Raw genomic sequence first — 12,152 nt, forward strand, 5'->3', positions numbered from 1 at the left:
TATTTACAGGTAATTTGCAGACGATGTTGTTTTATCCGCACTTGAATTACGATATATTCGAAAATATGAAAAGTAGGTTTTAAAAAAACATCTTACGTATGGGCAGAAATGAGAGATCAAATTTCAATTTGTCATACTAATAGTTACATGACTAAAATGCTACCAATCAAGACAATCATGTACTGAATAGTAATGATTAATCATTAAATTATGATATTTCGATCGAGAATCACCTATGTCATTATAAAATTGGTGTGCTATCTAAATTTACCCAATGTATAATTGTTTTTAATTTAAAGCAACTTCAAATGTTCTTCTTTTTATTCTTTTTTCGATCTGATGGGTTCTTGCTTTAGTTCGATGATTATAAATGATTCTAAATGTTGAAATATTACAAAATGTTAAGAAGTGATAATTGTTTAATTGTTTTTTTTTTTATTAAGCTATTCGTAGGAACCATTTTTATTTTGTAAGCTCTTCATTGCTTATATGTATCTGTTCTTGTCAAGAACAATGTTTTTTTTATGAGCAGCGATACATTAAACCTTTTCCATGTTATATGAATTGAAAGAGTCAATACTTATCGTATTAAGACTGATGAAATTTATAATCTTTTATTCCTTTTTGGTAAAGAACATATAGAGGAGTAATCACGGGAACCAATATTCTAGCGAAAATCAAAAGAATGCAATCCAGGCACAAACACCAGACATGGAAAACAGACAAACACAACAAAGAACATAAAATAACATAAATAATACATACAAAGCAACAAAATTAAATGATCAACTCGGACTCTAAAAACTGGGAGACATAAAACATATCGCAAACCTGATTTTCTGTGTAGCCATTTTGCCCTTCTGCGATGTTTTAGAAAAATATGTGAATTTGTAACCAAGTACAATATTATTTTTTGAAACCGCAAAAGATTTACGAATAAGTCAACGAAATGTCAATTTATCATGTGCTAACGTAGTGTAATGAGTTTAGAAATCAAAACTTTTGGAAAGAACTAATTTTCGGAAATCTGCACGATTTTAGGTCTTGAAGTAAATCTTTAGAATTTTTAGGTATCTACATATGATTTATGCCACTACGAGAGTACGTGGTATTGCAATAAGTTTGCTGTCATCCTTCACTTCACTGCAGACAATATCTTCTTAAGATGAATTGACATCTCAATCATGGACACGATGAACATCCTGCTATATACCTTTCTTTGTATGGATTCTTATGAAGTTTTGGTTTTGAAATTAAGTTTCCAGTTGAGGCGCTGTGGTTCGCTGAATTTTGGAATCGATATGCACACAGGTGGGGGTCAGAAGTATACAAGTCACTTGGTAACTTTTTTTCGGCATCGATAAAAAGACAACTGAAAAAGATTATGCAACACAAAAAGTAAAATAATGCATATTCAAATTTATAAAAGTAGTATAAAAATAAAGTCAAATTCAATTTTCACTTTTCCTATTCATGAATCATAGATTTCCAGTTGTGAAAAAAAATTGAGTAAAATGTAGAAAAGATGAATTGACATTTTTCCCTACAACACTAATAAATGAACTTGGGACAGAGACTTTATTTCAGATATATCATCGATACTACAAATGGTTTATAAACACAAAAAACTAATATTAGGCAGGTTTCACATGTTCAACTTGTAAGAAGACGAAATGGTAATCTAAAGAAGCTTTATCAATAATTGTGTCACTTCATAAGTTCGATGACGTAATAAGTCCTTGTATACTTGTAACGACTTGTCTGTGATTCGAGTTGTTCCACTTTTAACTTCAAAGAACAGCGATGGTTTCAAAGTAAGCAATGAATGAAACTATTGCTTTCTAACGTGACTAACTTTACGTAATCAACTTCATCCACTGAGAGACATAGGGCGTCTACAGTTTCTTTTTTATTTCTTCCTCTCTGTTGCTGTCCCGTCTAATGTCAAATAATTACATCAGGTATTATTTGGCATTCCGCAATTTCAGTGTCCTTGTGGGCTCCAGTCTAGAGCTTGCTCTGTGATATTTTTCCCGTTCTGTCGAAATATATATGTAATCAATTTGAATGTTCTATATCTTAAATTATGGATTATTGGTTGTTGTTTTGTTCTTTTCCATAATTCTGTGTTCGATATTGTGTTGGCCATCTTATGTTTAGGATGTTTCCCATGCTTTATTGACAAAATGTTGTATAGATTAGATGCTACAGTTTTTCTTTAGGTTTCTGGTCCATATAGAAGAACTAATTTATATATTAATTAAATATCTCAATGTTGTTGAGCCAAACAGGCTTAAGTACGGAAAATACCTGTTGTGCTTTCTTTTTTTCTAGCTGTAATGTCCTCATCTGTACCTCCTAGTGTACAAGAAATACTTACAGGTAGGTTACGTTTTGGACGTTTTCTTTGGTAAAGTTGACGACCTTAACACAATCGTTAGTATGATGCTCAAATGTTTTTGTTCAAATGGATGTACATACATGTATTTGGGTCTGTTCAGTACATCATTTACACGCTCTTTCCACCTCGGTTGTTTCTCAAGTTTTGTTTTGCCGTCTTTGTCGTTGATTGGTGTATTTGAAGTCGATGGTTTACTACTTACTTGCCTTTTAATGTTGTATAGTATTTTGATGTCTGCTTTGCTAACGAACATGGATTTGTTCTTGTGGCTATATTGATAATCATTCATAAGTCCGGGCGAGTAAGAAAAAAGAGCTTTGATGTCGTTATTTGCTTCACTGAATATGAACGTCAAGGAGACAATTTTGACTAGTACATTTGTATACTTTTCATTGGCTGTGGGCCTACAATACATAATACAATTTCAATAACTCGAACTCGGACGTTACATTATTGCTTTTTTGTTGAGGTTAAATGACATCATGATTAGACTGATGACATTAATGCTGTAAATTCATTTAGTGTAATAAGCTATTAAACTAAAACATTTTATACAAATATTACGTAAAATTTGGAATGATTGATTGATTGATTGTTGCGGTTTAACATCCGAGCAGCAATATTTCAGCTATATTCAAAAGATGACAATGAAATGGATGGCAAAATGAACATGAAATGATGAAATAAAAAAAAGGGATGGGACACAGGGATGATAGGGTCGGAAACTTTTGATTGCCACTAGAAAAAGTGAGGGATGGGTAAAGTCGGGCAATTTAGCCTCCTGTGGCCGAGTGCAAATGTTCCTACTCCTATCGAACACCACAGCAGGGTTCTTTAACGTGCGAGGAACGTGACATCTTTCCCAACACGGTGCATCACTATGGTTTGCGGTCAGGTTTTCCGTATTATAGCCTGACAACCCCAGCATGAAACACGCCAGGGGTACCCCATTCCACCACCTGGGGCACACATCCGGGTTGCTCTGTGGCCAGAGCGCCTAGCCCCCGGCTAGGTTTCTGAGCAATATTTACGACAAGCTTAGCGCTGCTGCAGGCTTATTCTTTTAACACCCGGACCTGCACGAGGCAAACTTTGGATTGATTATGCGCCTTTTGTCTACTCGGTATCTATGACAAGGGCACTTACTCAGGCTTGGAATGAGGTCTTTCTAATGCATATTTGTCCCTTTCAACATTGAAAACATTGACGCCAAATATCGTGTCTAAAGTAACGCTCTATGCCAACAGTTATACCCTAGTGTATTCACGTCGCAATGGAAGCGGGGGGTTTAGCGCTCTGTAAAACCTAGATTAAAAATCATTTGAAATGCCTGTACCAAGTTAGGACCATTGCAGTACCAGCTGCTCCAATGGTATCTATTTTGGAAGATTTACTTTGGACTTCACTTGATTGTGGATCAGATAAGTGTTCGGTAATTTTGTCAATACCTTATTTCAAAAAAGTGTTTTAAGTAGTATACATAAGAAAAAAAATTAAACAACTGATTGTCGGGTTCATTGAAATGACTCACAGCTTCGCTTTAAAGACATAGTTTTAAACTCCATTTATTAATTGTCAACTTCTATCACTTCTATTTACTACAAAGACGATGATCAAAGTTAAAATAATCCATTTAATGATATTCCTGATATAAATATCACTATTATTAGGTTCATTGCCTTTTCGTGACAATTGAAACTACAAGGCAGAGGGTACAGATTAAATCGATCCAAGAAAACTCTTTTATAATAATGTAAAATACTCCCATTAAGTGTCAGGTTCTCATCATTTATTTATAATAGAGTTCTAAAGTTCAAAGATATACAATATACTTTCTACATAGTATTTCTTACCAATAACTTTGGGCAACGTGGTTACTACTGAATGTTCAACCTTAAATTTATTGGCACTTCTATTTATGAATTAAACCATTAGTTGAATTGTATCTGTGAGTTGAGATACTGGTAACACTAAAGTATAATAAAAAAAAAGGGAAACACTTAAGCATTTGAAGGTTCTTCTTTAAATTTTGTAGTTCCTAACGGACACCATAAACCCCTAGGTTTTTATAATGTGTTTAACGCATGAAAAAAGAACAAATATATGCAAGTTGTAGTGTAAATATCACATGCAATTTACACGTGCAAACAAAATGCACGAAACATGTTTTCCAAGGCAGGTTTATTATTTTCCATTTTCATAGTTTTCAGTTCGTGTACAAATTATTGAAGCACTATCCGCACCAAATGACTTTGTAAACAAATGTCCACTTAGTTTAAATTTATGCAAAAAGGTTTAATTACAAGAATGTACTTGAAATAATGACTCTCATAAACTGTTATAAGTATGAAGATAAGAATCAAGTTCCACGCTTTATACTTTAACGATATAGCAAGGTAAGTTGGTAAATGCAATTTAAATCGTCATACAGTGTGGATTTTTGGTTTATCCTTTCTGTTAATCAAATGCGAAAGTTTCATAAAACAGTATCATTAAAAGTATCTTTCGGTTTGCTTATTTTCATGTTACAGATATAATATGATGTACAGTTTAGTTGTATTAGCCGGTCTTGTGTTCCTGATATTTGGGGATATGGTTCCTGATGATGATGGTGTTTACAAACAGCAAATTCTTGATGTTCATAATAATTACAGAAGGAAGCAAGGAGCAAGTAATATGAATAAATTGGTAAATATCATTACTTATCATATAAAAGCAGTGGTTTATCAAATGTTTCATGTGTAAAACATTTCGATAATTTACATTGTGAAATAAATTCTGTAATTTCACTCTCGGACTTTCTACCTCTGAAACGTTACAAAACATCACAACAACAACCCGCTGTTTACAACATTTGAAAATAACAACAAATAAGGAAGAGACAATTTCTGTAATAAATAGGATAATCAGTTGTTTGTCGTGAATAACCCAAATAATAAAAGCAATCATGCCAAGTAAACATTAAAATTTTACTTGTGCGCGGAACAAGTTCTGCACACTCGTTAAATCTAGGCACTTTACCATACTTTGGTTATTCACCCTTTACCTTTGGCGCCTGCCCGCAATTCAACAATTTTATATTTTGAATAGAATACATATAAGCAAAGTTATGAATACTATTTTCTAAATACAGTAATTTTTTTTATGGAGATTAACTTATATGACGTATTTTTAAAAATGATTTTGGTAATTTAAAGTTTATTTGGAAGGATCATGCTTCTTTATTGCTGGATAATTAATGGATAAATTCCATGTACATGTATCTGGTAAACAATCATATAATTCTTTTTCATTTAACATTTTTTCCACAACATGACAGCAAATTTTGGAAAAGTCAATACATTAGAAGTTTGTGATCTTGAGTCATCTACTCTCTTTTGAAATGTCTTATACAAAAATAATTTTAACATTTTATTTCTGAAATCGACCTTCCAAACAACGGGTTTTAAGGAATTCATTTTATCGTATAAATTCTTAATTAACGTGACTACTGCATATTAATGAGAATTAAGATTTTCTACTTTAGGTTTGGGATGATCAGTTGGAAAAAGAAGCGGGTGATTGGGCGCAAGGCTGTAAATTTGAACACCAAAAGAAAGGACGTGGGGAGAATTTAGCATACCAAACATATACTACATACCCAGATTATACCAAATTTCTTAATGCGGCGATGAAGAGTTGGTATGACGAAATCAACATGTACAGCTATGCAGGAAAAGATTGTCGATCCAGTTGTCACTACACGCAGGTAGCCATGTTAATATTCAAGATGTATTAAAATAATTCAATTCCATTCTAGTTTCTAATTTTTAAACTCGTACCTAGAAATTACATATTTTTATCTTGTGTAGTTCTCTTTTTTTTACTTATTTTTATTATTTTCCGTATCTCAAATTCAAGATGCTTTCCAATTTTCTTGATTTTATCAGTTCGGTATTTTTGCTAATCTCATCATTTAAGTGTGTGTTTGTCTCATTGCTTGTCTTTTCATTATCTATTTTCTTTTTGATGCCGTTGGATTTCTTTTTACACCCCTTTAACTGAATGTAATCCTAAAATTCACTATGTTTTAGATGGTATGGGCTAACACAAAACGTGTTGGTTGTGCAATGAAGTTATGCCCGGCTTCGAAGTTCGGCTTAAACAATCCTAGTTGGATGATCTGGTATTTCGTTTGTTTTTATGACCCGATGTAAGTTGAATTAATTCTTTGGAAATTTGATTGAAAATATGAAATAGGTTTGCATTCACACGAACATTTTGTCGGAAAAGTTTTATGTAGCGATGCTTCAGTTATTTTTTCTTAATTTGATGTTGTTTATGCATATCAATTCATTAAATAATTACCAATTTGTTGTTGCATTAGTATAATTTCAAAAAGATGTAATAGGAAGGTGGACATATGCTTTATGGCCATACAAACTTGTTCTTTTCGTACATACGAGATGACAAATACTTACATTTTATAGGGGTAACTACATGGGCCAGTATCCATATCTCAAAGGAACAACATGTAGTAAGTGCGAGGTCGGACAAAGCTGTGATAATGGTCTATGCTCCGGTATGTAGGCAGACAATCTTATGAAATAAGTTTGCTGTAATATGTTCTATCTAAACTTTGTTTTTATTCCGAGTCTCAGCTTGTTTATGTTCCATAAAAAACTATTAAGAACAAACTAGAAATTGTTTCTCCCATTCTTCCCATTTTCCAGTGACTTTTGACCACCGAGTGGTGAATGAATTTCGTAGGAAGAGTGCCTGTCGTTTAACATTTTCCGCGTTTTTTATACGAGAAACCAATTTTCTGCCTGCTTATTCTAGATTTACAATTAAGAGTGGAAAAATAGTTGAAATCACTCCTTTGGATATATAATTTACATATCCCCATTGTCTTGTCAAGACTATGATGTGAATAGTCCATTTTCTACTGATCTGTTTTTTTTTAATATTTTTTTTAAATTCAGTTACTGTATTTTTTTCTGGGTAGTGAGTGGTGATGGTAGTTTTGGTAACGGTAGTGGTAGTGGTGGTAATGGTGATGGTAGTAATGGTGGTAGCGGTGGTGATAGTGGTGATGATGGAAGTGGTGGTGATAATACAAAAGTCACAAGTAGGTTTTATATTTGTCATGTATTTCAAATATGTACTTTCATTTTGCGGTTAAAACTGATACTAACTTTTTTCCACGAGTCAAACAGTTCATTGATAAAAAAGGCGTAAATTAGTTCTTAAAAATGTATACAGTGAAATTTTGAGGGTGTAACGATGTGTATTTTTTTCCACTTCAGAGAAATGTAAACGCAAGAGTTTATAAAGTCGAGATGTCCTAGGAATACAGAACCACGTGTTTAAGTGTTTTCCGTGGCCTTGGATATTGTTTTATGTTTTTTACCAATTCATAGACTTTTTCTACTCGCTTTTCACTTTTTAAAATTTGAAAACTGTTTGAAATTCAATAAAGTTTATTTCATGTCTCATTAGAGCTTTTGTCTATATATATCTGAGGTCATACCTGGTTTCTAGTGGTGCTTGGTAATATCAATATTGTGTATTTCATCGTGTTCTGATTTTTCTCTTAGTCTTTTATTTTGGTTGTCCGTTTTTTAACGTCTGCCGGGTTGAAATATTTGTATTTTATTTTTCCTTTTTTATATTACTTATCTTCGATACTGTAATGACTACTGATTTTACCGATTGTGATTGGTTGTAATTTTAATGCTGCCCATAAGTGTTGAAATATAAAATCGGAAATAATAAAACGTACCGGAGGCGGGAGGTTGAACTACATATCTTATTTATGAAACTAACAGTTTTTGAAGAGGGTTTTTAAGTTTCAAAGTCAGCAATAAAAAGGAGAATCAGAATATAAAAAATGATAATTACAATGTACAATAAATCAGATTATAAATCAATCATATAACAGTTGTTTCATATAATGGGTGAAAAAGTAAAATTTATAGTTTCAAGTTTTGTGATATCTTAATACAATTAAGGTTTCTTCCATACGTCACGAGTGAACCGACATTTAATCGATTCAGCTCTTTCAAATTATGAAGGAATAAATATATGTTACAAATTCAATGAAATAATAACGTATAGATAGCATTGCTTTGTATTCAAGTATTCTAAAATAAAAATGAATTCGGTTTATACTTGATAGAACTATCAGACACATAGACAGCAGATGTTTGCGATGAAAAAGCCACAAAGTACAAGTCATCCTTTTCATATTTAGTAACATCCTAAAACAATTACGGTTTTGCATACGTCACATATGACTACGGCTGCTACGTTTAATTGTCTTAATGCTAGATCAATAATCAAAAAAATACAATTAATATTTAATCACATTAAAAACACTTTACCTATGAAAGCGTCGGCATTAATTATATAAGGGGTCGGTGATGACACATGCATATCTCGATTCAGTTCCAGAAATGCCATGATGCGGTAAGTATAAATTGATGAAATGGTATGGTAAGATTGCATTTTTATTTAAAAAAAAATGTAAATCTGTCATAACTCTATTTTGATAATTTCTTGTGTTATTTTTTTTTTATTTCATTTGTATTATTTTAAACTCGCTCTCAATTTCAAATGTTGTGCGCAGATTTTCGCTTGTGTAACACAATTTAGCATCCTTACCTCTTTTGATCAATCTGTTTAAAGTCCGTTGGTGTACATTTACATATTTCTTTTTTTGTTTTGTTTATGCTTTCAATTTTTCGCATATCTATTGTGTATCTTTATTTGGAAAAAAAATAAAATTGTAAACGATGGTATTCATGAAAAGGGTATTAAATATATAGGGAAACAACAAGACAATGAAACCTATTATTTTTTCACATTTTATGTTTGTCATTTTTGGGGAACTATTGTGTTTAATCACTGCATATGTAAGAAGTCAACGAATTCCAGTTGAGCCTCACATCCGGCAGATTTTAGACATACACAATGACTACAGACGACAAGAAGGAAGTTCAAACATGCAAAAATTGGTAAGTCGTATTGTCTTCATTTTATCTGTTATTTGATTTGATTTATTTTTGTTATCTGTCGTTTTGAAGAATAATTCCACAATATTCATTTTCAATTCAAACAGAGGCCTGGTTAATTATTTGAACTTAATTTATTCTTCTATTTTAGGTTTTAGGTATGGGACGACGATCTAGCCGTTGAAGCTCAAGACTGGACAAGACGATGCGTATTTGAACACAAAATAGTGGGTCATGGTGAAAATTTAGCTTTCATGACTAATTACCGTCCAATTGATGAGCAAATTAGAACTGTAATGGAAGACATGTATAACGAGAAAAATGTTTATTCTTATAATGATCAGAACAACTGTGGAGCCTCCTGCCATTATACACAGGTAAGTTTACGAAAAATCTTTTCTTTACTTTATAATGTTTCCATTTGATGTTTGAAATGAGGGTTCCAGTGTTAAAACAAGATTTTATTTATGTTTTCAGATCGTCTGGGCCAATACGACCCGCGTTGGGTGTGGAATGTATGTCTGTGATTCACTTGTCACCTTCAGTGGCAGCAGATATCAAAATGCATGGTACCTTGTATGCATGTATGAGCCAAGGTAAGTTAATGAAAGAGTGTAATATCAAAGCACACCACAGATAATGTAATTGCTCTCTACAATTACAATTAAATTAGATTGAACCGATTAGATGATAATCTAAAAACATTTTCAATGATTAAATTTCGTAAAAAATGTGGTTACAGTAAATTTAAGTAATAAAAATGTAGTAACGTTTTAGAAAACAGTAAAATTTAGCTGTTAAGTGTCAGCCTGTATAAGAATCATGCAGTGGGTAAAACATGGCATGATAAAATCCACTATTTTGAAAGTTTAATTTGATTTGCACCATCAGGATCAAGGAAAAAAGAAAAGAATATCCATATCATGTTGGTACTTTGAGTTATAGCATCACTGATATGCACTGAAAATGAACATTACATGGGCAGATAACTCGAATATAATTTATCATGAACAAATAATTTGTATTTTGTAGGGCTAATTTCTGTCTACCTCCGTGCTACCCCTTTCTCGTCGGCCCAGCATGTTCAAAGTGTAAACAAGGACAGGTGTGCGATAATGGTCTTTGTAGAGACCAACTTTCCAGACTTAATGACAACAATGCAACGACGATTCCTCAACAATTTTCAGATAGAAATGGACAGGATTCTAATGGTGACCAGTCACCTAACAACGCGGATGAGTCAGCAAGTCCAACCCTTGAAAAACTGGACCAAGAGCCAACTGTCCCTGTTGCTCCATCTCTCAGGATACCATTGGAACAAATGGATCTCCCAATGGTGGTGCTTGTGATGATGTGTTTGGGATTGATTTCTGCCGATACATAGTTGCAGCATTTCAATGTCTATCATTGGGAAAGTTTTGTGAGTCATCATGTCAACTATGTTAAAGTTATTATATTAATAATAAAAATCATCCAAATGCAAATATGTTTAATTGCAATGTTAAAATAAAATTTATTCGGTTATCTCATAATTAAGTTGTACACTGAACATGGTTACAAAGGATGAAACATATATGCCTTTGATACAAGCGTACATGAGAATAAGAGTTTACGAATGACTTCGGAGTTTACGGCACTTGAAATTCAGTATTTCATAAAAAATACAAAAGGCGGTGAGGACATCAGTCAGTATCTCTTCTGTGCAAAAGATTGCATGCTTTGTAAGTAAAAATTAGTAGTTTGGTATGTCTGGTTTAATTATGACGCTTACGCCAGAAGACTACAAACCGGTTACAAGTAATTAAACAAATCAGGGCAATAAATCATAAAGCTGAAGTCTTCAAAGCTTCTAGTCGTCAAATATTCTATGCCAATGATTTCGGCTTGCTTCAACATCCGAAATGGGATGAATGTGATATGCTCTAAAATTGGGTGACTTCGGCTAGAATCTTGGTACCCTTAATATAATTACTCTTTTGTAACCGTGATAATCCGAATGCTTTTTTTTTTCAATCAAAACCACTGGTTACCAGGAAGTGTGGGTTATGCTCGTTCCACAAGTTCTCTCAAATTTTTAGCGATCTTTAAATCGTTTATGATATTGACTACGGAACCAAATTAAGAACCAAATTAAACAACTGGCAATGGATACATATATCTATATATAGCAGGGTTTTTGAAAAATTCCCAACGATGCTAGAAATGTCAATTTTGCAAAGCAAATTTTTGGTCGTTCCCTCCGCGGGACTCGAACTCGTATCGCTGTAACATCTATGGCAACACCGCCTGCTCAAAGTCCTGCGCCCCGGACCACTCGGCCAGCTAGGCTATATAAAAATATAGCTTTCGCTGGCCGAGTCATTCCTCTTTGTAGGATTAATCTAGGGTTGTAACTTAGTACACGATGTATGGTAGTAAGGGACAGTTCATCTTGGTGTTATTATGTATATAAATTTATACATATCGGGGCCCTGATAATGTATATGACCTATATAGTCAAATGCAACGAGACGGTGTCTGAATCGGGAACTGGGTTATGTTCAATGTGTAAGATATTTAAGAGGTACATTTTGATCTTGAATGAAGCTAGAACTATGAAGCTATGACGGTAAACATGGAAACGATCATCAACTTATTTAGGAGTAGTTATCATAATTAAGCAAATAATATACGAATGTAAAGTAATGAAATTATGAGTGCAAGAAGACGCTAACAATATTAGCGACTTAAAAGACAAAGGACTTGAAACTTTGATC

At 33.0% G+C, this 12,152-nt stretch overlaps 2 protein-coding genes across 2 annotated transcripts; both read left to right on the forward strand.

Annotated features, from left to right (window-relative positions):
• The first annotated feature begins 4,936 nt into the window (after positions 1 to 4,936).
• Positions 4,937 to 7,856, forward strand: LOC148628788 (peptidase inhibitor 15-A-like). The gene is made up of 6 exons (XM_088564741.1): positions 4,937 to 5,089; positions 5,928 to 6,149; positions 6,475 to 6,593; positions 6,871 to 6,962; positions 7,389 to 7,511; positions 7,690 to 7,856. Exons 1-6 carry the CDS (start codon positions 4,940 to 4,942, stop codon positions 7,713 to 7,715), a joined length of 732 nt encoding a protein of 243 aa, XP_088420867.1. The 5' UTR covers positions 4,937 to 4,939; the 3' UTR covers positions 7,716 to 7,856.
• A 1,369-nt stretch (positions 7,857 to 9,225) lies between these two features.
• LOC148628789 (cysteine-rich venom protein TEL1-like) lies at positions 9,226 to 10,780 on the forward strand. The gene is made up of 4 exons (XM_088570670.1): positions 9,226 to 9,399; positions 9,555 to 9,773; positions 9,874 to 9,992; positions 10,429 to 10,780. Exons 1-4 carry the CDS (start codon positions 9,226 to 9,228, stop codon positions 10,778 to 10,780), a joined length of 864 nt encoding a protein of 287 aa, XP_088426796.1.
• The last annotated feature ends 1,372 nt before the right edge of the window (positions 10,781 to 12,152 follow it).

The sequence above is a fragment of the Perna viridis genome, chromosome 1, assembly GCF_037379345.1.
Source record: "Perna viridis isolate PV_CMFRI_1.1 ecotype Kerala chromosome 1, ASM3737934v1, whole genome shotgun sequence".
NCBI lineage: Eukaryota > Metazoa > Mollusca > Bivalvia > Mytilida > Mytilidae > Perna > Perna viridis.

Excerpts from the sequence above, each read along its gene's own strand:
- LOC148628788 (XM_088564741.1), top strand. The coding sequence starts at position 4,940 with ATGATGTACAGTTTAGTTGTATTAGCCGGTCTTGTGTTCCTGATATTT. Across the intron at positions 6,150-6,474 it reads CCAGTTGTCACTACACGCAG|ATGGTATGGGCTAACACAAA; the intron begins GTAGCCATGTTA and ends ACTATGTTTTAG. Across the intron at positions 7,512-7,689 it reads TGATAATACAAAAGTCACAA|AGAAATGTAAACGCAAGAGT; the intron begins GTAGGTTTTATA and ends TTTCCACTTCAG.
- LOC148628789 (XM_088570670.1), top strand. The coding sequence starts at position 9,226 with ATGAAACCTATTATTTTTTCACATTTTATGTTTGTCATTTTTGGGGAA. Across the intron at positions 9,774-9,873 it reads CCTCCTGCCATTATACACAG|ATCGTCTGGGCCAATACGAC; the intron begins GTAAGTTTACGA and ends TTATGTTTTCAG. Across the intron at positions 9,993-10,428 it reads GTATGCATGTATGAGCCAAG|GGCTAATTTCTGTCTACCTC; the intron begins GTAAGTTAATGA and ends TGTATTTTGTAG.